The sequence below is a fragment of the Canis lupus genome, chromosome 30, assembly GCF_003254725.2.
Source record: "Canis lupus dingo isolate Sandy chromosome 30, ASM325472v2, whole genome shotgun sequence".
In the NCBI taxonomy this organism is placed as follows: domain Eukaryota; kingdom Metazoa; phylum Chordata; class Mammalia; order Carnivora; family Canidae; genus Canis; species Canis lupus.
In genome coordinates this window covers 8,010,993-8,035,408 of record NC_064272.1, presented here as the reverse complement: position 1 = coordinate 8,035,408, position 24,416 = coordinate 8,010,993, and the positions used below count along the sequence as shown (strand labels likewise).

At 39.3% G+C, this 24,416-nt stretch overlaps 1 protein-coding gene across 2 annotated transcripts in view; it reads right to left on the bottom strand.

Moving 5' to 3' along the window:
* Nucleotides 1-1,067: 1,067 nt before the first annotated feature.
* RAD51 (RAD51 recombinase) overlaps nt 1,068-24,416 on the bottom strand; it is a 35,654-nt gene continuing 12,305 nt past the window's right edge. For both annotated transcript variants that reach the window (XM_025473169.3, XM_025473170.3), the window contains exons 4-10: nt 18,128-18,245; nt 17,101-17,192; nt 12,667-12,761; nt 2,879-2,992; nt 2,155-2,284; nt 1,838-1,959; nt 1,068-1,387 (exon numbers count right to left, since the gene is read on the bottom strand). In XM_025473169.3, coding sequence (XP_025328954.1) covers nt 1,264-1,387; nt 1,838-1,959; nt 2,155-2,284; nt 2,879-2,992; nt 12,667-12,761; nt 17,101-17,192; nt 18,128-18,245 — 795 coding nt within the window. In that variant the 3' untranslated portion in view covers nt 1,068-1,263. The remainder of the gene's footprint in view (nt 1,388-1,837; nt 1,960-2,154; nt 2,285-2,878; nt 2,993-12,666; nt 12,762-17,100; nt 17,193-18,127; nt 18,246-24,416) is intronic.

Below are 24,416 nucleotides of genomic sequence, written 5' to 3'. Positions count from 1 at the left end.
GTACAGAGATGAAAGAGAAGACCAGAGACAAGGCTGCATCGACTGGGTCTTCCTATCTCCCTACATATAGTATGATCAACAAAGGCAACAGCAGAGATTTTCTAGGCCTCTCTGCCCAGTCCTGGCTGAGAAGCCTTTGAAATTCAAAGAGCTGTTTAAAAGCCATCCTGAGTAGAAGTCCGAAGGGGAGGATCCCAAACCACTAAAGTAGAATAATCTAGACAAGTGTCAAGATTCTACAACACAACTCACAAAAGGCCACTGGAAAGTCATGGGCTATTCATCTTGTAATAATCTCTACTAGACCGAATGATAATAAGCTCAATCATGAGTGTATGACTTCACTTTAAAATTTTCAGTTTAGTGCTGCCTTTGGCCGAGGGCATGATCCTGGAGACCCAGGATCGAGTCCCATGTCAGGCTCCCTGCGTGGAGCCTGCTTCTCCCTCTGTGTCTCTCATGAATAAATAAATAAAATCTTAAAAAAAATTTTTTTTTTCAGTTTTAAACCATTAGAAACTGATGACCCAGTGCCAAAAAGTTATTTTATGGCCCTATCTTGAAATATTCAGCTTATACAAAAATAATTCCTATAAACAGCACAAATAACTACTTTATTAGCAGCCCCACACTAAATCTACTTAAAGAGCCTCTGAAATACTTTGAGATTTCAGAATTATCTTGAGTTACTCTTAGTAGTTAAAAAACCAAGCAAGTAGACGGTAACGGACTGATGGCCCAGTAGGCTTGTTCTGTAGCCCTTAACTAAAAACAAACTTTTACCTAAGATAATTCAGGCAAACTAACTTAACCTGCTTCTGATGGAAAGAGTTTTACTGGCAGAAGAAAAAGAACCTGTGAGGAGACCCACTTTCTTTGCCACTTAGGCATTTTAACATTACCCAAACAGAAAAGAATCCAGTCTTCCCAGCTTATGTCTGCAAGAAAACCAAAGATTGGCCAGTAGGTAGCTGTTAGTCCTGAATCAACCCCAAGGCACTATGTCAAAGGTATTCCTTACTTCCCCTGAAATAATTCACATAGAAATTAATACGCTTCAGTCGGAATAAACATTTCAGATCAGTCTGTGACTACTGACCTGTCTCCTGTTAATACCATCAGAAAAGCCGATACAATAACTGTTTTTCCAGAAGCCTTTTTCTGGCAGTCACAACAGGAAGAGGCCTATGAAGAACCCCAGGGAGCAGTCCTCTTCATTAGGCTGCAGCACTTAAGGTTTCTCACAGGACAACCCCCAATGCTTCAGTCTTTGGCATCTCCCACTCCATCTGCATTGATGGCAAACATAGCTTCAGCTTCAGGAAGACAGGGAGAGTCGTAGATTTTGCAGATTCTGGTTTCCCCTCTTCCTTTCCTCAGATACAGCCTGACCCAAAGAGACAGACCAGTTATTATAATTTTAAAATCTTTTTCCTATTCATGGTAGATCTAAACTTCTTCAGACTTAAATACTTCTTAGGACTTTGGGGGAATCTTTCTGTATTCTTTAGGGGTATTTCCAACCTGGAGGAATCCACGCCTACTCTGCCCGCCCGCCCCTTAGTGGATTTTCCATATTGAAACAATTACTTTCTTAATAAGGGAGAGGGATATCCTTCATATTCATTCTTGCATATTTGAGGGCTTTTAATTCCTTTATAAACTAAAAGCAAACATACACACTAACCAGAGCATGACAGTTCTGTCTAGCCAGGGACTCCTGGGTCTAATTATACAAATGCAGCTTTAACTGGTTTTAAATGGAAATGCTGTATCTTCATGTCTACTTTCATTAATATGACATTCCAAGACAAAGTCTCCTATTCCATCACTTTACCTGGTTGTTGAGGCATGAGCAATGATATTTCCTCCAATAGGTTTTTTAGGATCTGCAGCAAACATGGCTGCTCCATCCACTTGGGCTACCACCTGGTTGGTGATTACCACTGCTACACCAAACTGACAGAGAAAGGATAAATGTCATTTTTTTTGTGGCCAAAGGACCTTATTGCTGCCACCCCTTTCTCCACAAAGTAATGAATGATTAATATATCTCTTCATATCTGTTATCTTTATGACACTAGGCTCTGACGTTCTGGCCTCCCAGCAAGCCCCTGAAAATTGGGCATTCTCTGTCCCCATTCCCCAACTTACCTCATCAGCAAGTCGCAGAAGCATCCGCAGAAACCTGGCCAAGTGCATCTGCCTGGCAGAAAGCTCCCCTCGACCTGAGTAGTCTGTTCTGTAGAGGGCAGTGGCACTGTCTACAATTAGCAGTGCATACCTATAGGAAACAAGGACTCTATGAAGCCTATTTCGAGCCTGTGTCAGATTGTGCTCCCTTTCTCAGTACCTTAAACTTTCATATTCGTAGTTACACTCATACATAAATGTTTTATTAAAATATTTGTACAGCATTCATGTCTGAGGCACTATATAATAAGTAAAATTTTCAACCAGTTCAAGAGAATTACGGCTTCATTTCTTAGTGACTTGACCCGAACCCCAACACAACAGTGTCAGACTAAGAAGGACCAAAACTTAAATCTTCCCATTTCTTTCTTTCTTTCTCTCTCTTTTTTCTTTCTTTTTTTTTTTTTTTTTTTTTTTTGGTAAATTTATTTGACAGCACAAGCAGGGGAAGTGGGAGAGGGAAAAGTAGACTCCCTGCTGAGTAGGGAGCTGGATCCAGAGCTCAATCCCAGGACTCCAGGAGCATGACCTGAGCTGAAGGCAGGCACTTAACCAACTGAGCCACCCAGGCACCCCCTTAATCTTCCCATTTCTAATTCAAGTTATCAATTTGGCCAAATAGTCTACATAAGACTTAGGGTTAAGGGCTCTAGGCCATATTCAGTGTCTTCTACTGAGCACATACCTAGATTCTACCATCATGGCTGATGCTTGGTAAAGGAGCTGGGTCTGGTGGTCTGTGTTGAACCCTCGAGCATATGCTACATTATCCAGGACATCACTGCCAGAGAGGCCATATCTAGAAGAAAATACAGAACATTTTTAGACTGTAATGAAAACTCAGGCAGACTGGAAATTATTCTCTAGCAAAGACATTGCTTGATTAGGTAAGAATTGTTAAGGCTAAAGAATACTAATTCCCGGGGCACCTGGGTGGCTCAGCGGTTGAGCATCTACCTTGGGCCCAGGGCGTGATCCCAGTCTTGGGATCGAGTCCCACATCGAGTTCCTTACATGGAGCCTGCTTCTCCCTCTATGTCTTTCATGAATAAATAAATAAAATCTTAAAAAAAAAAAAAACTAATTCCCCTTTTTAAAATATATTTTTAAAAAATTTATTTATTTATTTATGATAGTCACACAGAGAGAGAGAGAGGCAGAGACACAGGCAGAGGGAGAAGCAGGCTCCATCCACCGGGAGCCCGACGTGGGATTCGATCCCGGGTCTCCAGGATCGCGCCCTGGGCCAAAGGCAGGCGCCAAACCGCTGCACCACCCAGGGATCCCCTAATTCCCTTTCTATTAGAAGTCCAGGCAAACTAGAGAGATGTCAGCAGCAACTGCTTTGGAGTAGATCTACTGAGCAGGACTTCAGAATAAATCAAATTTAGTCTTTGAGGACTCCTGAGCAAAAACAAATTTCCAAATATAATGTTTCAAATGTTCTCCTGGAAAATCCAAGACAATAAGACGGAACTGAAACAAAAATAATGAATCATCAATTAAATTCATATAAACTACTTTTAGGAATAAAACTTTTTTTTTTTTTTTTTTTTTTAAGAGGGAGGTGGAGGGGGATCCCTGGGTGGCTCAGTGGTTTGGCGCCTGCCTTTGGCCCAGGGCGCAATACTGGAGTCCCAGGACCGAGTTCCGCGTTGGGCTCCCGGCATGGAGCCCATTTCTCCCTCTGCCTGTGTTTCTGCCTCTCTCTCTATGTCTATCATGAATAAATAAGTAAAATCTTAAAAAAAAAAAAAAGAAAAAAAAAAAAAAAGAGGGAGGTGGGGAAGGGTAGAGGGAGAGAATCTTAAGCAGGCTCTACACCCAGCACAGAGCTGGACTCAAGGCTCGATCTCACAACCCTGAGATCATGACTTGAGCTGAAATCATGAGTCAGATGCCAAAGGCAGATGCTCAACCGCATGAGCCACCCAGGCACCCCTAGGAATAAAACTTTCTATACAAGGACTAGGGATGCCTGGGTGGCTCAGCAGTTGAGCATCTGCCTTTGGCTCAGGGTGTGGTCCCAGAGTCCCGTGATCGAGTCCCACATCAGGCTTCCTGCATGGAGCTTGCTTCTCCCTCTGCCTGTGTCTCTGCACTGTTTTCCTCCACCCCGTGTCTCATGAGTAAAATGAATAAATAAAATATTTTAAACAAGGACAAAACCTAGAAGTTCAAAAGAAACAAGTAGATTTCGTTTCTCCTATTCTCCTTTCTTGCTAATAACTAGTTACAGTTAAGACATTATATGACATGTATCCAGTATGGTTAAATAAGTAACACCTTAATTCATATTATACCTCAATCATTTTTTCCTTTGCATTAAAAAAAAAAAGGCAAAATAGGGGCACCTGGGTAGCTCAGAGACCAACGATTTTGGCTCAGGTCATGATTTCAGGGGGGTGTGATCAGACTGCATATGGCTCCATGCTGATCATGGCCTCTGCTTGGAAATCTCTCTCTCCCACTCCCTCAGTACCCCCTACATACCTCTCTCCCCCTCTCTCTCAAAAGGTAAATAAGGTATTTCTTACTTTAAAAAAAATAATCTAAAAAAAAAATAAAATAAAATAAATAAATAATCTATTTTTTTTCCACCTTTGTAACAGCTACCTAAGACATGAATGCTCAACGTGGTATGAGGAGGACAATTTTTATTCTCATTAAATATACCATAATGGGGTTTTCTTAAAGATTCATTTATTTTAGGAAGAGGGAGAGCAGGGAGGGGAGGGGCAAAGGGGGAGGGAGAGAGAATCTCAAGCAGATTCAACACTGAGTACAAAGCCCCACACTGGGCTTGATCTCACAATGTTGAGATCATGACCTGAGCTAAAACCAAGAGTGGGACACTCAACTGACTGCATCACCCAGGCACCCCAATGGGGCCCCATTTCTTCAAAGGTATTTTGATTTTATCCATCTATTGAGACACAACTAAACGCCTGCATTTCTACAAAGCTTCTCTGCACTTTTCAAATAGATGTGATTCTCCTCCTTCTGCACTTCAGAAAACTTGCTTTAGGCCTTTTTATGGCATTTGTGAGGAGCTACCTTATTATTCTTTTACTAGCCTACAAATTCCTTGAGGGAAAAGCACATTTTTCAATACCTAAATTCTGAATAAAGCTTTTATCCACAACCCAGAGAATCATCTCACATTCACTTTAACCCAAGTAGTATTTTCATATTAGTGTTACCTAAAATTATTATAGTCCAAAAGTAAAACACTGACTCCCTTATGTTATAGTTTAAATCTTTTTTTTTTTTTTTAATTTTTTTATTTATTTATGATAGTCACAGAGAGAGAGAGAGGCGCAGAGACACAGGCAGAGGGAGAAGCAGGCTCCATGCACTGGGAGCCCGATGTGGGATTCGATCCCGGGTCTCCAGGATCGCGCCCTGGGCCAAAGGCAGGCGCCAAACCGCTGCGCCACCCAGGGATCCCCTTATGTTATAGTTTAAAAGAGAATCTATTTAAATAAAATTCAAGGCATTGTAATTCTTTGAAAACCCTAACTTCCTTTGTTTAGATTTCTTTTTTTTAAGATTTTATTTATCTATTTAACACACAGAAAGAGGGAAGAATACAAGCAGGGGCAGCAGGCATAGTAAAGGGAAAAGCAGACACCCCCACTGAGCAGGGAGCCCAACATGGAGCTCGATCCCAGGACCCTGAGATCATGACCTGAGCCAAAGGCAGATGCTTAATTAACCCACTGAGCCACCCAGGCACCCTTATGTTTATGTTTTTATCAGTCTTTGACAGAAGCAGTCTATTCTATGTGGAGACTCTGATATTCAGAAAAGCATGCACTGCATTAAACCTATTCTTCTGAGATTTAGCTTTATTTGTCTTCCTCTGGTTTTTCCTCCCAGAAAGAATAGAAAAACAAAAGAATATTCTATCTAGGAGTTGGAGAGAACACTATAATAAGTTAGCGATCAACATCAAGAGATCCTACTCTCACCAAGTTTATTTTCCACATCATAAAATGGATTCTTCATACTAGGGACAGACTTTGTAGTTTCCTAGACAATTCACCTGCTATTCTTTGCCATCAACAACACAAGTTGAAGTTTACTTTTGGCATTAAGTGGATGGATGACGATAAGTTATAAAGTCTGGGCATGAAGGTAAGGAGATAGACTAAGGATAGTTTTATCTTGGAATCCTGACCAAATAGATTGGGAATAAGGAGATAAAATTTGGGATGCCTGGGTAGCTCAGTGGTTGAGCATCTGCCTTTGGCTCAGGTTGTGATCCCCAGATCCTGGGATTGAGACCTGTAGCATCAGACTCCCCATGGGGAGCCTGCTTCTTCCTCCCCCTCTGCCTATGTCTCTGCCTCTCTGTGTCTCATGAATAAACAAAATCTTAAAAGGAGATGAAATTTTCCATATTTAAATCATGGATGTAAGAAAAAAAATTCAAGAGGCTTAAGTACCATACCACAAAAGTCTAGATTTGCTCAAGAAACACTGATCCTGGGATGCGCCTGGGTGGCTCAGTGGTTGAGCATCTGCCTTCATCTCAGGGCATGATCCTGGGGTCTGGGGATAGAGTCCTGCATTGGGTTCCCCACAGGGAGCCTGCTTCTCCCTCAGTCTATGTCTCTGCCACTCTCTCTCTCTGTGTCTCTCATGAATAAATAAATAAAATTAAAAAAAAAAAAAAAAAAAACAGTGTATCATCTACCAGGAAAGGAGATTATCTTTTGCTATCAGAATATGGGTGATTTACTAGGAAAAGAGTTATCCTGGACTTTTGGGTCAGCAGTGTTCACAAAAAACACCATCGGGATCTCTGTGATTACATTCCTGAAATAGCACATGGAATTTTCAATTCCCAAAATGTGGAAAAAGCTGGTTGGAAATAAGTGTCATCATCGCATAGTGTTTCCAGAACTTCCTTAAAAGAATAACCTGTAACACTGGTTTAAAAAAAAAAAAAAATTCCTGGGCCTAATCTAGACTTACTAAATCATGATTTGGGGGGAGGAGGTGTGGTAATTTGTATAGTTAAATACATCAGGTGATTCTTAACATATAAATTTGAAAACCGGCTGTACTACCTCAAGGAGGTTCTGGCATTCTTTCCTAGTATTTAAAAGAGATGGTGACGCTGGGGTGCCTGGGTGGCTCCATTAGTTGAGCATCTGGCTTTTGGTTTTGGCTCAGGTCATGATCTCATGGGTTGTGGGATGGAGCCCCATGTTAGGCTCCGTGCTCAGTGGGGAGACTGCTTGAGATTCTTTCTCTCCCTCTTCTCCTCTCTAAAATAAATAAATCTCAAAAAAAAAAAAAAAGTGGTGACACTGTACCTATCAATTATGGCCATGGTTCTTAAACTTTAGCAAGCACGTGCATCACCTGGAGAGCTTGTTAAAACATTGCTGGACTAGGGACACCTGGGTGGCTCAGCGGACACCTGCGTTCGCCTCAGGGCGTGATCCTGGAGTCCTGGGATCAAGCCCCACATCAGGCTCCCTGCAGGGAGCCTGCTTCTTCCTCTGCCTGTGTCTCTGCCTCTCTCATGAATAAATAAATAAAATCTTTTTTAAAAAAATACTGAATGAGGGGATCCCTGGGTGGCTCAGCGGTTTGGCGCCTGCCTTTGGCCCAGGGTGTGATCCCGGAGTCCTGGGATCGAGTCCCGCGTCGGGCTCTCAGCCTGCTTCTCCCTCTGCCTGTGTCTCTGCCTCTCTCTATCATGAATAAATAAATAAATCTTAAAAAAAAATACTGAATGACCTTTTCCAGGGGTTAGGGATACAGTGAGTGATCAAAACAAAGCCCTGTCTTCAGGATCAACATTCTACTATCTCATCTATCCTATCTGAACACTCAATTATGTTAGTGAGCAAAATTTTAATGATTTTATCAAAAAAACTCATCTACTACAACAATATACTTAAAAATTAAAAAGTATGATTTCTGTACAAGAACAAAAATAACTTTAGGAAGAAGATACAGTTTAGTATACTCATCATTATAAACCTAAGATCAGGCTGCAAGAAAGAAATTCTTTCTTCCTGATAGATTCTGTAAGCAGATGCAAAGAGCTACAATTATTGTTCCAACCAATTTTTTTTGCCTCAATGGTGTATATTCGATAGCTTATATTCCTCGAATTTTTAACTGGGAAAGATAGTTTCATTATAATTCTAAAACTAAAAAAGAAAATTCTCCTCCAATTAGCCAGGCAAGTTCCAACTTGAGTCTGACATCTCAATATTCAATTAAATTATATTTAACCACTAGGATTCAGGAAAATGTATGGTACAGAACTAAATTATCACATTTGACCCCTAGACAAGGAAAAATATATAAAACAATTTTGAGAGTTTATTTGAAAGATGTATGAGGGGACAGAGAAAATTTTGCATTCTTAACCAGCTTTACTGAGGTATTCTATACGCCATCAAATTGAACTGCTTTAAGTGTACAACTGAATGACTTTTTAGCAATAAAATTTGCATAGTTGTACAACCATCATCACAATCCAATTTTAAAACATTTCCATCATTCCCAAAAGATCTTTCAAATCGATTTGTAGTTACTTTCTATCCCTACTCCTTTCCCCAGGCAACCACTAATCTATAGACTTTATAGATTTTTCCCTTCTGGAAATTTCACATAAATGAAATCATACAATATGAGGTCTTATGTCTAGCTTCTATCATTTAGTATATCTTCTGAGGTTCATCTATGGCATAACATGCAGGGGTACTTCATTCAATTTTATTGTTGAAAAAAATTTTTATTGTTGAATAGTACTCCACTGTATGCATAAACCAAATTTTGTTTATTCATTCATCAGTTGATGGGACAATGGAGTCATTTCCGGTTTGGGGCTATTATAACAATACTATAAACATCTACATACAAGTCTCTTATGTGGACATGTTTTCTTTTTTTAAAGATTTTATTTATTTATGAGAGACACACACAGAAGAGAGAGGCAGAGACACAGGCAGAGGGAGAAGCAGGCTCCTCACAGGGAGCCTGATGTGGGACCCAATCCCAGACCCTAGGATCACGACCTGGGCCAAAGGCAGATGCTCAACTGCTAAGCCACCCAGGCATCCCTGTGGATATGTTTTCATATCTCTTGGGTATATAACCAGAGTGAAACTGCTGGGTTATATGGTAATTTTATATTTAACTGCTACATTGTTTTCCAAAATGGCTATAGCACTTTACATTCTTACCAGCAATATATTAGGGTTCCAGTTTCTCCATCCTCCCTCACATTTGTTACTACCTATTTTATTATAGCCACCTGAGTAGTGGTAGCTCATTGTGGGTTTTTTTTTTCCTTCTGTGTTTTTTTTCCCTTTGACTAACGATGTTGAGTACCTTTTCATGTGCTTCTTGGCCATTTATCTTTAGAGAAATAGCTGTACAAATCCTTTGCTCATTTTTTAATTAGGTTGTCTTTTTATTGGATTTTTAGAGGTCTTTGTATACTCTGGATACTAGACCCTTCAGAAATATGATTTGCAAATATTTTCTTACATCCTTTGGGTTGTCTTTTCACTTTCTTAATAATGTTCTTTGAAGCACAGGACTTTTATCAATGTTTTCTTTCATGGAATGCTTTTTGGTATTGCATCTAAGAAATCTTTGTCTGCCTCAAGCTCACAAATATTTTCTCCTGTCTTTTTGCCTGAAAGTTTAATGTTTTAGTTCTTACATTTAGGGCTACCATTCTTAAAATAATAAACGTACATGACATACAACTGACCATTTTAACCTTTTTAAAAATATATAGTCCAGTGGCAATAAGTACATACCTATGCTGTGCAACCATCACCACCATCCATCTCCACAACTTTTTATCATCCCAAACTGAAACTCTGTATCTCTCAAATAGTAACTCCCAATTCTCCTATCTCCCTGCCTCTGAGGACCACTGTTCTATTTTCTGCCTTTACAAATTTGACTATTTCACATAACTCATAGAAGAGGAATCATTACAATCTTTGTCCTTTTGTAACTGGCTTATTTCACTTAGCACGTTTGTAAGATTTATCCATGTAGCATGTGGGAGAATTTCCTTCCTTTTTAAGATTGAGTAGTATTCAAAAAAAAAAAAAAAAAAAAAAAAAGATTGAGTAGTATTCCATTTTATGTTTATATGACATTTTGCTTACCATTCATCTAGTGATGAATAATCGGGGTGTTTCCACCTTTGACTATTGTGACTAGTGCTGCTATGAACACTGGTGTACAAGTATCTGAGTCCTTGTTTCAATCCTTTATATACTCAAAAGCAGAATTGCTTAATTATACTATAATTCTACATTTAATTTTTTGAGGAGTCACTAGACTATATCCATTTTTGTCAATTTTATGTAAGGTGTAAGGGTCTAAATTTATCTTTGCATGTTGATATCCAACTACATTAGCATCATTTATTGAAAAGACAACTACTGAGGAACCATTAAATTTACTTGGCATCTTTGTCAAAAATCAAATGATTTTATATATATGTATATATATAAAAGATTTTATTTATTTATTCATGAGAGACAGAGAGAGAGAGGCAGAGACACAGGCAGAGGGAGAAGCAGGCTCCATGCAGAGAGCCTGACATGGGACTCGATACCAGGTCCTCCAGGAAGGCGGCGCTAAACCCCTGAGCCACCCAGGCTGCCCCAAATCAAATGATTATAAACATAAGAGCTCACTTCTGGGAAGCCCCGGTGGTGCAGTGGTTTAGCACCGCCTGCAGCCAGGGCGTGATCCTGGAGACCCTGGATTGAGTCCATCAGGCTCTCTGCATGGTGCCTGCTTCTCCCTCTGCCTGTGTCTCTGCCTCTCTCTCTGTGTGTGTCTCTATGAATAAACAAAATCTTAAAAAAAAAAAAAGAGCTCACTTCTGAATTCTCAGTTCTGTTCCACTGATCCACATGCCTGTCCCATTCCAGCATCATACTATCTTAATTATTGTTGCTTTAAAACTAAGTTTTAAAATTAAGACCAAGGCCTTCAATGTTGTTCTCCCCTGCTACCCCATAATGTTTGTTTTGACTATTCTGGGTCCTAGACATTTCCATATAAATTTTATCATCAGCTTGTTGATTTCTGCCAAAATGCTTCCTGAAATTACAGTAGGGATTGTATGGCTCTCTAGATCAGTTTGAGGGAAAATTATGACTTAAAATATTGTTTCTTTCAATCCATGAATATGGACTATTTTTCTATGTAGATCTTCAATTTCTTTCAGCAATGCTTTGTAGTCTTCAGTATTTTCCTATTTTGATTTTTGATTGCTTTGACAGTGAACGGAATTCAGTGCTACTGTGAATGATGGAATTGTTTTCTTAATTTTTGAGGTGTTCCTTTCTTATATATTGAAACACAATGGATTTTTGCAGTGACAATGGATCCTACAACCTTGCTGAACTAATGTAGTTCTAGTAGTTTTGTGTTTATGTAGATTGCTTAGGATTTTCTACACAGGATTATTTCATCAGTGAATAGAGAGTTCTAGGGCAGCCACAGTGGCCCAGTGGTTTAGCACCGCCTTCAGCCCAGGGCCTGATCCTGGAGACCCGGGATCGAGTCCCACGTCAGGCTCCCTGCATGGAGCCTGCTTCTCTCTCTGCCTGTGTCTGTGTCTCTGCCTCTGCCTCTCTCTCTCTCATGAATAAATAAATAAAATCTTAAAAAAAAAAAAAAAAAGAGGTCAATATCTTCCATCCAATCTAGATGCCTTTTATTTCATTTTCTCACCTGTCGGCACTGACTAGGACCTCTAGTACATTCAGAATACTTCACCTTCAGTGGAAAGTAAGTGGTGAGAATGGACATTCTTGTCTTGTTTCTAATCTTAAGGAGAAAGCATTCAGACTTCCACCATTAAGTATGATAGCTATATGTTTTTTTGAAGTAAGACATGGTCCTCAACAACTATGGTTAAATTGTCCCTTTTGCCTTTCAATTATGTCAGTTTCTGTTTTACATATTTTGGGGCCTGTTATCACAAAGGAATATGTTTATAACTGTTCTATTTTCCCAATGAACTTTTTGTTATAAAATGTTCCTCTTTGTCTCTAGTAATATAGTTTGTTTTTTTTTTTTTGTTTTTGTTTTTGTTTTTAGTAATATAGTTTTTTGTCTTAAAGTCTGTACTGTCTATTAGTATAGTCATTCCAGTTCTGTTATGGTTACTGTTTAGATGCAATATCTTTTCCCATTCTTTTTCAACCTATTTGTATCTCTGAATCTAAAGTTTCTCTAGAAGAAAGCATATAGTTGGATGTAGTTTTTTATCCAGTCTGATGATAACCCATAGATTTTGAAGAGTGCTTCCCTCTACTACAGAAGGTCATACTTCTGAACATATAACTTCGGGATACAGAGCATTAAGGGAAGAAACACTCTTCAGACATACTAAACCTGGTAATCACTACAGTGACAGGTGTAGTCAGATTTCTCTCATCTAATTCAGCAACATACCTCTCAGCCACTGCTAGCAGCCGTTCTGGCCTAAAGGTACCTTCAGTGTCAATGTACATGGCCTTTCCTTCTCCTCCACCTCGGTCAATGGGAAGCTAGACAGAACAAAAAGAACGGTGTGGAAATGAACACTGTACTTGTGATATAACTAACCAACTTCCCTACCCACCCCAATAAGGCAAAGGGAAAAAACAGTTTCAAGAGTCAATCAGAAGCTGAGAAGAGGCATTCCCTTCTGACAGAAATAGAGCTAGGAGATATGAAAGTATTCCAAAGCATGAGAAGCCACAGTCATGCCGGAGTTGGATTGCTTAGAAATACAGTCCAAGGGGTGTCTAGGTGGCTTAATTGGTTTAAGCATCTACTTTGGTTCAGGTCATGATCCCAGGGTCCTGGGATTGAGCCCTGTATCAGGCTCCCTGCACAGCAGGGAGTCTGCTTCTCTTTCTCCTCCTGCTCCCCTACCCCACCCCACTAGTGCTGTCTCTCAAATAAATAAATAAAATCATAAAAAAAAAACTATAGCCCCAAATAGGTGATAAAATTCTATGACTGAATACCAACACAAGATTGAAGAATTCTCTCGAGTACAGACCTTCGAAATAGCATTTACTACCTTAGCTTTAATAAGTTAGAGACCCTGATCCAATATCCAATTAATTTTATCACATCCAGACCACATACTTATTAAGCAGAGCTCGCTTCTGCAAGTTCCTAAAGGGGCTTGGCAACACCCCAGGGGCATTCTTATTAAGTTTAAAGAATGACTAAGAAAGAAGAAAAACGGTGTTTATTCAAACAGTAGCTACAGATGTTAAAAATAAAAGGAGGAAAAGGAAAATAGAGTTTAAAAAAAAAAAAAAGGAAAGGAAAGAGGAATGCTATCAAAACTATCTTACTAGCTTAAGGAAATCTTGGTTTTAGGCTTAACCATCCCATGCCACACACCTTGGAGTTCTACAGATTTTAAATGAATGATGCTAAAGCGTAGTTTCCATCCTAGCAATCTACTCTGGAGCCATAATTCACTTTTAAACTCTTAGGAAAATCCTTTAGGACATTTTACATTAAGGGCCTAGAAGCATCAAATTTTCTTTCTCCTACATTTCTGAGAAAAAAATTTTCAAAATTATGCAAGTACTATATGTTTGTATTACAATTCACACAAGGGATGCCTGGGTGGGTTAGCGCTTGGGAATCTGCTTTGGCTCAGGGTGTGATCCTGGGTTCCTGGGATTAATCCCACATTGGGCTCCCTGAGAGGAGCCTGCTTCTCCCTCTGTGTCTCTGCCTCTGCCTCTGGCTGTGTCTCTCATAAACAAATTAATAAAATCTTTAAAAAAATTCACACAATACAGAAATAAGTAAAAATTGAAAGCTCTTCTTCAGGGATGCCTGGGTTGCTCAGTCAGTGTTAAATATCTGCCTTCAGCTCAGGTCATGATCCCAGGGTCCTGGGATCAAGCCCTACCTCAGGCTCCCAGTTCAGCCTCTGCTCCATCCTCATGCTCTCTCTTAATAAATAAACAAACAAACAAATAAAATCTTTTTTAAAAAAAAGCTCTTATCATTCCCCTCTTCCAGAAGTAATCTTCCAGATCATTATCTACATATTTTCTTTTTTTTTTAATTAATTTTTATTTATTTATGATAGTCACACACAGAGAGAGAGAGAGAGGCAGAGACACAGGCAGAGGGAGAAGCAGGCTCCATGCACCAGGAGCCCGACGTGGGAATTGATCCAGGGTCTCCTGGATGGGGCCCTGGGCCAAAGGCAGGCGCCAAACCACTGTGCCACCCAGGGATCCCCATTATCTACATATTTTCATACAAACACTCTTCATATGTGATTGTGCCATTACTATATGACCTTGAGAATATTAATCTTTTTTTCTATAAAAAGATCCCTTATGGGATCATTCTGAAGATTAAATTCACATAATGCGTTTATTAGCACAGTGCCTGACATACAGAAAGCACTTTAAAAACTGATGATATTCTCCACCTCTAAGGCAGGATTTGTTAATCTGGAAAGGGAAAAATGATTATGTTATCATTTCATCAGTTGACAGATAAATCTTTCAAATCCTAAGAATCCATGGAAGGAAAAAAGTATACATATACCACAAAAGAGGGTCTTGACAGAGGAAAGGTTTGGAATCACTGGCCAAGAGGACAGCAAATGCTTAGTTTTTTGGGGAGGAGAAAATCTTGACACTCAAGGGGTTAAGACATTAAGGAATTAAGATGAATGAAGATCCCCATTTTTCTCACTTTCTGTTACCTCTAGTACTAACATGAAAGGGCGTTCTTTTCCAGCTCCATAGACCTCTTTGGGCAGAAAGGAGACCGTAAGTGGCCAGGTATCAGTATGAAAACTGATAGAAAAGTAGACAAGGTCCCAGTGTATTATTGAGCCAATTTGAAGGGGATGGACTGCATACTCTGCACTCCAGCCCATTCTGTTCCCTCCATCTTGCCCTCCAGTTCCATTGCAGTCATTGTGTTACTGGACTGGGGCACCGCCACCAAGTTAGCTATTTTTAATAACTATTTAGTACCATAATTTAATTCTTCTTCCTATTTTACAGTGATGCAGGTTGTTTTGAACTTTCACCATTTTATAATGCCGTGATGTAAATTCTTTATATATTTATCATTGACTACATGCAAATAGTTGTGTTAGCCACATTTTCTGTTAAAGGGCATATGCATTTAAAAATTGGAATTTACAATAAATTGTCTTCTCTGAATTTTAACATTACTCTAGTACTTTAAAGGAACATGGTCTGTTCATTTTTGTAATCTTGGCTCTCAACTTTATATAACTTCATTATTAGACAGAGTTTTACAGATAATGTTTCGATTTAAGCAGTAAGTCTAACATCCTCTCTATACCTCTAGCTCCAGCTCTTAGACTGCTGAAATGTAATCCTTTGTTATTGATGAATTAGCATCCTTTCTCTCTCTTCTTTTTTTGGGGAGGGGGGTAGGGGGAGAGAGAAAATCTCAAGCAAGCCCCACGCCCAGCACAGAGCCAGACATGGGGTTTAATCTCATGACCCTGAGACCATGACCTGAGCTAAAATCAGGAGCCGGACCCTTAACCAACTGAGCCACCCAGGCACGCCCTGTATCTATTATTTCAATAAAACATGATTTTAGGCATTAATTCACTGGGTCTGTTTCCAAATCCTACAATGAATGACAGCATAAGTAAAACAAGTTTTGTAGGAGATACTTATTACAGAGGTAGAGAAGAAAACAGAGGAGGAGTAGAGTTCCTGAAAAGGTGGCAGGAAATAGTAACCAGATATACCATCACACTATAAGTAACCAGTAACCACCACACTATAAGATGGGGCTTTGAAAAGGAAAGAGACACTTTTCTCTCTGTAGCCCAAGATAAGAAAAGATTGTTATAAATGCAGGTGGATTTATAAATTTGATGTAAAGAATAGGTTGGTCATTGGCTGAGTGAGGGCTGAAGAAAAGCATGAAGGTTTGAAAAGAAAAGACATGGGGTGTCTGGGTTGCTCAGTGGTTGAGTGTCTGCCTTTGGTTCAGGTCGTGACCCCAGGGTCCTGAGTTCAAGTCCCGAATCGGGTTGCCCTGAGGGAGCCTGCTTTTCCCTCTGCCTTTATCTCTGCCTTCCTCTGTGTCCCTCATGAATAAATAAACAAAATATTAAAAAAAAAAAATGGAAAGAAAGGACAAAGCATAAGAACTATCTTATTGAATGGGAAAAAGAATGCCTACATAAATTCAGTAGGTCTACCAAGCAATACTGAATGTTAATTTAAGGTCTGTCAACTTGAATGTAAAGTGAAGACAATCAGCTTTATGGTATGATTTTTCTCCAGTATGATCAGCCATTAAGAAACAGGCCCTAATGGGATCCCTGGGTGGCGCAGCGGTTTGGCGCCTGCCTTTGGCCCAGGGCGTGATCCTGGAGACCCGGGATCGAATCCCATATCAGGCTCCCGATGCATGGAGCCTGCTTCTCCCTCTGCCTGTGTCTCTGCCTCTCTCTCTCTCTCTGTGACTATCATAAGTAAATAAATAAAAAAAAAAAAAAAAAAAAAAAAATTAAAAAAAAGAAACAGGCCCTAAGAAGACAATTCTCAGAGAAGACTGAGAAAGGTTCATCTAAGACTGACATCTCTTTAGGTGGGGAATGTAAATTTAAGGAATGACTTCAATGATGAATCATAAAATCTAGACTAGTGAAGAGGGCAGGTGAAGATAGGAGAGGCCTAGTGGATGATAAAGTATCTGAAATCAATGATGTGAAAGTTTCTAGGACGTGGAAGAATTCTGCAGTAGGTGTCTAGGAGTCTTAGGGATAAAGTGCCCTTAATGTCCATCCCAAGAGATACTCGCAAATAGCAGGAATCAACTCATTTTTGATTTGGTTAGACCCCAAAAGCTCACCTGGCATGTAACAGCCAGTGTATGACAGATTTGAGTCTTCCCAGTTCGGAATTCTCCAAACATCTCTGTGATGGATCCAGTCTCAATTCCTCCTAAAAGAGCAGTAAGAAACACCTCTTAGCACAATACAAATGTTTAGAAACAATAATCAGCAATGTCCTTGGAGCTCATCAGAAAGATGTGATACATAATTTGGAAATCCAATTTTCAATAGGCAGTAACTTAAAATACTTTTTAAATTCTGATATAATTCTAGATTTACATAAAATTGCAAAGAAATGTACAGGTCCCATGAAATCTTCATTCAGCCTCCCCCAGTGTTAACATTTTACATAACCACAGTACAGTATCAATATCAGAAAACTGTAGCCCACAGAGTTTGTTCAGATTTCTCTAGTTACAGATACACTCATCTCATTTGTATATATGTGTAGAATTCTAGGCAATTTTACCATATCTGTAGCTTCAGGTAACTACCACCACAGTCAAGATACAGAACTATACCATCACAAGTCAATAAGCAGTAATTAAAAAACTATAGATGCGGGACGCCTGGGTGGCTCAGCAGTTGAGTGTCTGCCTTTGGCCCAGGGCGTGACCCTGGGATCTGGGATCGAGTCCTGCATCAGGCTCCTTGCCAGGGAGCCTGCTTCTCCCTCTGCCTATGTCTCTGCCTCTCTCTTTCTGTGTCTCTCATGAATAAAGAAATAAAATCTTGAAAGATATCATCTAACATTTACTAAATGTTTCCTCTGTACCTGGCACTGTGCTATACATATATACATAGGATTTCATTTAATTCTAATCACTTATAAGGTAGGAAGCAAAAAAAAAAAAAAAGGTAGGAAGCCTAATTCTTATTATGAAGATAATAAAACTGAGACATAGAGATATTAAGTAATTTGCATACTTCTCTTATCTCTTATTCATAACTAACACATAAATCTCCCCAAATACTTCAGTTTTGTTCTGTGACCCGACTGCTTTGTCAACTGCAGTTTACAGCAGAGGGTAAGGATTATTATACCTTGAAGTAGCTTGTCAAGTTCTTTGGAACCAGTAGTAATTTGTATGATCTCTGATCGCCTTTGGTGGAACTCAGTTGCAGTAGTGAAACCCATTGGAACTAACTTAGCTGCCTCAGTCTGGGAAAAAGAAAAAATGTCAAATCCACAAAATATGATTATCAGTAAAATAAAAATCAGACATACTACAGGAAGATATAACATTTAATAAAATTTCCAGAGTGATTTCTCTTTAAAAAGCCATCAAAATACTAATAGTTCTAGGATTATTTTCTCTCTCTGGCAACTAAAGGAAAAACTAATTTAAAGACTCCATTAAGACTAATTTTTTAATTGCTAGTTCAAGTAATACATCCACATAGTAAAAAACAAAACAAAAAACCCAAAAAAACTATTAGACACCCACACATAGGTACTTTGCCTGACTTATGACAAATTTGACAATACAGTGAGAAGTCTAACAAAATATGTAAATCTTCCTTTACTATTCCAACAACCACAGACTGTATCTCTTAACTTTCTACTTTGTTAACTGAGAACCTCTGTCCTTCAATCTCCCTCCATATCTACTTCCCTATTTCTGTCAGCTATATCTTTTCTTTTATGCTATCAAGGCTGAAAACATTAAATCTCATCTGTGGTCATTGATAAGTCTTCAATAATCAGTCAATTGATTAATCCCAAAATTTAAAAATAAATGCACTCAGAGGCAACTGGGTGGTGTAGTTGGTTAAGAATCTGACTCTTCATTTCAACTCAGGGTTGAGATTGAGCCCTGCATTGGGCTCGTGCTCAGCATGGAGTCTGCTTGAGATTCTCTCTCCCTCTTCCTCTGCCCCTCCTGCTTGTGCTCACGTGCATGCGCTCTCTCTAAATAAATCAATCTTTAAAAAAAAAAAATACTAGAAAAAGCACACTAAACAAAGCAAGCAGAAGGGAGAAAATAAGATTAGAGTAGAAACTAATAAAATAGAGACTAGAAATAAAATAGAGAAAAATCAATGAAACCATGAGTTGGTTCTTTGAAAAGATCAGGAAAATTGATAAACCTTTAGCTAGATCAAGGGGGGAAAAAAGACTCAAATCACAAATCAAGAATTAAAGAGAGGACATTATCGACCTTACAAAAACAGAACTCTATGCCAACACTTAGATAACTTCAATGAAATAGGCAAATTTCTAGAAAGACACAAACCATTAAAATTCACTCAATAATCCAAAACTCACAAAAATCATCCAAGACACAGATGATTAGTTGAATCTAAATTTGGTAAAATAAACTTAGTCTGACTACAATAAAAAAAAAAAGAAAAATCTGAATACACACATATCAAGTAGTGATTAAATTTGTCATTTAAAAACTTCCCACAGGGATCCCAGGGTGGCGCAGTGGTTTAGCGCCTGCCTTTGGCCCAGGGCGCGATCTTGGAGACCCGGGATCGAATCCCACATCGGGCTCCCGGTGCATGGAGCCTGCTTCTCCCTCTGCCTATGTCTCTGCCTCTCTCTCTCTCTCTCTCTCTCTCTGTGACTATCATAAATAAATAAAAATAAAAATAAATAAAAAAATAAAAAATAAATAAAAACTTCCCACAAAGAAAAAAGAAAATCAGGGGTACCTGGATGGCTCAGTCGGTTAAGCATTTGCCTTTGGCTGAGGTCCTGATCTTCAGAGTCCTGGGATTAAGCTCCACATTGGGCTCTCTGCTTAGTAGGGCAAGGAGTCTGCTTTTCCCTCTGCTCCTCACCCCACACATGCTCTCTTAAATAAATAAAATCTTTTTTTTTTTTTAAAGATTTTATTTATTCATTCACGACAGACACAGAGAGAGAGAAGCAGAGACACAGGCAGAGGGAGAAGCAGGCTCCATGCCAGGAGCCCGATGCGGGACTCGATCCCAGGACTCCAGGATCGCGCCCTGGGCCAAAGGCAGGCGCCAAACCGCCGAGCCACCCAGGGATCCCAAATAAATAAAATCTTAAAAAAAAAAAAAAAAAAAAAAAAAAAAGGAAAATCAAGAATAGTTGAGTAGGTTTAAATTATTCTCTAAACTTCTCTAATACTATTTTACTTGAAAACTCATTACAGTGTTTATATTACAGCTTTATAAAATTAATTCATTGTAGAACCAGTGTGCTAGAGGTACAATTCTTTCACTTACGTTCCGTTAACAACTCAATGTCCTTCATAGATTTCTGCTGTTAAATTCAAATGATTTCTTTATATATATGCTACCCATTTCAAAATCATGGTTTTACCTTGCTTTTAAATCTGAGTCTTTCTCTAGTGTTTTCTATCATTTCTCAAATTTACCAACCTCTCAACCTTACCATGTATTCTCCTGAAACCCTTCCACCTGAAGTTCCTTCTCCTCTCCAAATTGGGCTATCTGCTCTCTAAGCTAACTACTATCCCTGATCCTCATTCGCTGAGTACTTGAGTTGGAATTTAACATAGTTCTTTGTTTTCCACCCCATTTTGTTAAAGTATGTCCTCAAGTAACTTCCTAAGAAAGTGAATAAGAGAAAAATGTACTAAATTACTTCCCAAAATAATTCTTCTGCCTGAGTACTTAATAAAATTGTTGCAAAAAAAAAATTAATTAAAAAAATATTTTTTTAAAGATTTTATTTATTTATTGAGAGAGAGAGAGAGAGAGGCAGAGTCACAGGCAGAGGGAGAAGCAGGCTCCATGCAGGGAGCCCGACACGGGACTCGATCCCTGGTCTCTAGGATCACACCCCAGGCTGCAGGCGGTGCCAAACCACTGCGCCACCGGGGCTGCCCCTAAAAAAATAAAATTGCTGCAAATAGAATTCTAGATTTAGGGGCACTTGGGTGACTCAGTTGGTTAAGCATCTGCCTTAAGTTCAGGTCATGGTCTCAGGGTCCTGGAATCTAGCCTCATGTTGGGCTCCCTGATTAGGAAGAGTCTGCTTCTCCCTCTCTGCCCCTTCTCCTGCTCGTGCTCTCTAAAAAATAAAATATTAAAAAAAAAATTCCAGGTTGAAAATTATTTTCCCTCAGGGGTACCTGGGTGGCTGGCTCAGTCAGCCTGTGACTTCAGCTTGGATCATCATCTCAGGGTCCTGATATGGGTATCAGGGTCCCAGGTTTGGCGTGTCCCTCTGCACCTCCATCTACTTGTTAGCACTCTCTCAAATAAATAAAATCTTAAAAAAATAAAATTATTTTCTCAAAGAAGTTTGAAGGCATCCCTCTACTAGCTTCTACCAGTCAGATTTCTTTTTTTTTTCTTAAGATTTTATTTATTTATGAGAGAGAGAGAGAGAGAGGGGCAGAGACACAGGCAGAGGGAGAAGCAGGCTCCATGCAGGGAAGGGAGCCTGACGTAGGACTTGATCCAGGGTCTCCAAGATCAGGCCCTGGGCTGAAGGCAGCACTAAACCGCTGACCACCCGGGCTGCTATACCAGTAAGAAATGTGGTCTTGGGCAGCCCTAGTGGCTCAGCGGTTTATCGCCACCTTCAGTCCAGGGCCTGATCCTGAAGACCCAGGATCAGGTCCCATGTTGGGCTCCCTGCATGGAGCCTGCTTCTCCCTCTGCCTGTGTCTCTGCCCACCGCCCTCTCTCTGTCTCTCATGAACAAATAAATAAAAATCTTAAAAAAAAAAAAAAAAAAAAAAAAAAAAGAAATGTGGTTTTTCTGGGCACCTGGATGGCTGTTGGTGAAGCATGCAACTCTTGATTTCAGGGTTGTGAGTTCAAGCCCCACATTGAGTATAGAGATTATTGAAAAAAAATAAAATCTTAAAAAAAAAAAGAAAGAAAGAAAGAAAGAAAGAAAGAAAGAAAGAAAGAAAGAAAGAAATGTGGTCTGATTTTTGTTCCTTTAGAAAATTGCTTTTTTCCCTCTGAATGCTTTCAGAATCTTTTTATGATTGGTATACTAAAATTTCACACTCATGCGTCTAGATGTGGGTCTTTGATACTTCATGAGTTCTTACTATGTGAGACTTCTTCCCTTTTGCTCTGGCAAATTTTCTGCTATTATGTCTTTGAGAATTTCTTCCCTTCTTTTTTCTATAATCTCTCTTCCTGTAACTTCTACTAATCTTCAGGAAAAAACAAGATTAATGAGAATTAGAAAATAAAAATACCACAGCAGGAGGGTGGGTCAGATTGTAAACCAATATTGAACCCTACTTAACATATGCTAAAATATTTAGGGGGAAATGTACTGACATCTACAACTTTCTTTGAAAAGTATAAAAAAAAAATCCAAGATGGACTGATTGCTGGATAGAGAGATGAATAGACAGGTGATAAGTCAAATATATTAAAATGTTAATGGCAGAGTCTAGATGGTGGGTATATGAGTTTTCATTGTAAAATTCTTTCAGCATTACAGTAAGTTAAAAAATTGTAGTAATAGGAGCACCTGGGTGGCTCAGTGGTTGAGTGCCTTTGTCTCAGGCTGCAGGGAGCCTGCTCCTCTCTCTGCCTATGTCTTTGCCTCTCCCTCTGTGCCTCTCATGAATAAATACATCTTTAAAAAATGTTCTTAAAAACAAAATGCTAAGAAAAAAAACATAGGAGATGCTTTCCATCTTTGTCACTTTAACTCCTAAATTTTCTAGACTTACAGGAACATAATATTATTACCAAAGTGAAAGGTGAAGTAAAAAACCATGCAACAGCCTAATCTGGGAGAACTACTATTCTCACACTTACATGATAAGTTTAGTTCATCTGTGCTAGGGCAAGTCTTAAATTGATAGTTTTGAAATAACCAAGAACCATCAAGCTTTGTACATAAAACATAGAATGGTGAATAAAAGGAAAATCCGGGGCACCTGGGTGGCTCAGTCCATTAAGCGACTGACTCTTGGGATGCCTGGGTGGCTCAGTGGTTGATATGATCCTGGAGTCCTGGGATCGAGTCCTGCATCAGGCTCCCTGCATGGAGACTGCTTCTCGTTCTGCCTGTGTCTTTGCCCCTCTCTCTCTCTCTCTCTCTCTCTCGATCTCTCATGAATAAATAAAAAAAAATATTTTTTAAAAAGTGACTGACTCTGGATTTCGGCTCAGGTCTTGATTTCTGCTCAGATTGTGATCTCAAGGTCCTGAGATCAAGCCTGCATGGGGCCCTGGGCTCAGCAGGGAGTCTTCTTGGGATTCTCTCTCTCCCTCTACTTCTTCCCCAACTGCACACATATGTGTGCGTGCTCTCTAATAAATAAATCTCAAAAAAAGTAAAATATTTCAATAAATAACTGCTGAATCTATCAGTGCTCACAGTACACCAAGAGAACACAGTTTAACCAAAGCTAATTAAACTCTGTAAATGTGGAAAAGATCACATAAAACTCTGTTACCCGCTGAATGAATTATTTCTTTCATAAAATCTTTCTCAACAACTTTGATTTATATACAAAAATGGATTTTCTTTATTTTCCTTTCTCCCCTGCAAAAATGGATATTCTTGCTAAAAATCTCAATTTCAGGAATGCCTGAGTGGCACAGTCGGTTGAGAGTTCAACTCCTGGTTTTGGTTCAGGTTGTGATCTTAGAGTTGTGAAATTGAGCCTCATGTGGGGCTCTGTGCTCAGCATGAGCCTGTTCCAGATCTCTTTCCCTCTCCCTTTGCCCTACTCATTCGTGCTCTTCTTTCTCTCTCTAAAAAAAGAATAAATCTTAAAAACAAGCAAACAAACAAACAAAAAACTCAATTTCAAAGACTTTGGGGGAATGAGAGGGAATAGCCACAGTGACCGAAGAAATCTTTAACCTTTAAAAGCAAATAACATCATCAATCTTTACCCACTAGAAATTCACAATTATAAAATGTCTGAAAACAAAGAGGACAGAAAAATAGACCTAGCTCCATATCATTTTGTAAAACTCATTTTGCTTTATTACAGGTTTGTATTTGTATTTTCTTTTTTCTTTTTTTTTTTTTTTTAAGATTTATTTATTTATTCAGAGAGAGAGAGAGAGAGAGAGAGAGAGAGGCAGAGACACAGGCAGAGGGAGAAGCAGGCTCCACGCAGGGAGCCCGACGTGGGACTCGATCCTAGGTCTCCAGGATCACACCCGGGGCTGCAGGCAGCGCTAAACCGCTGCACCACCGGGGCTGCCTGTATTTGTATTTTCATAAAAGCAGGACACTGATCTGATTTCTAAAACTAAGGTCTGACAAGGCATAAGGAAAGATCCTGTCAGGATTTGTTCTGTCACAAATATTAATGCCCAGAAAGAAAAAACAACAAATAGGACTTTAGGGATATCTACAGGTTTAGTATCAGAGACTCTTTTGATGTGTTAT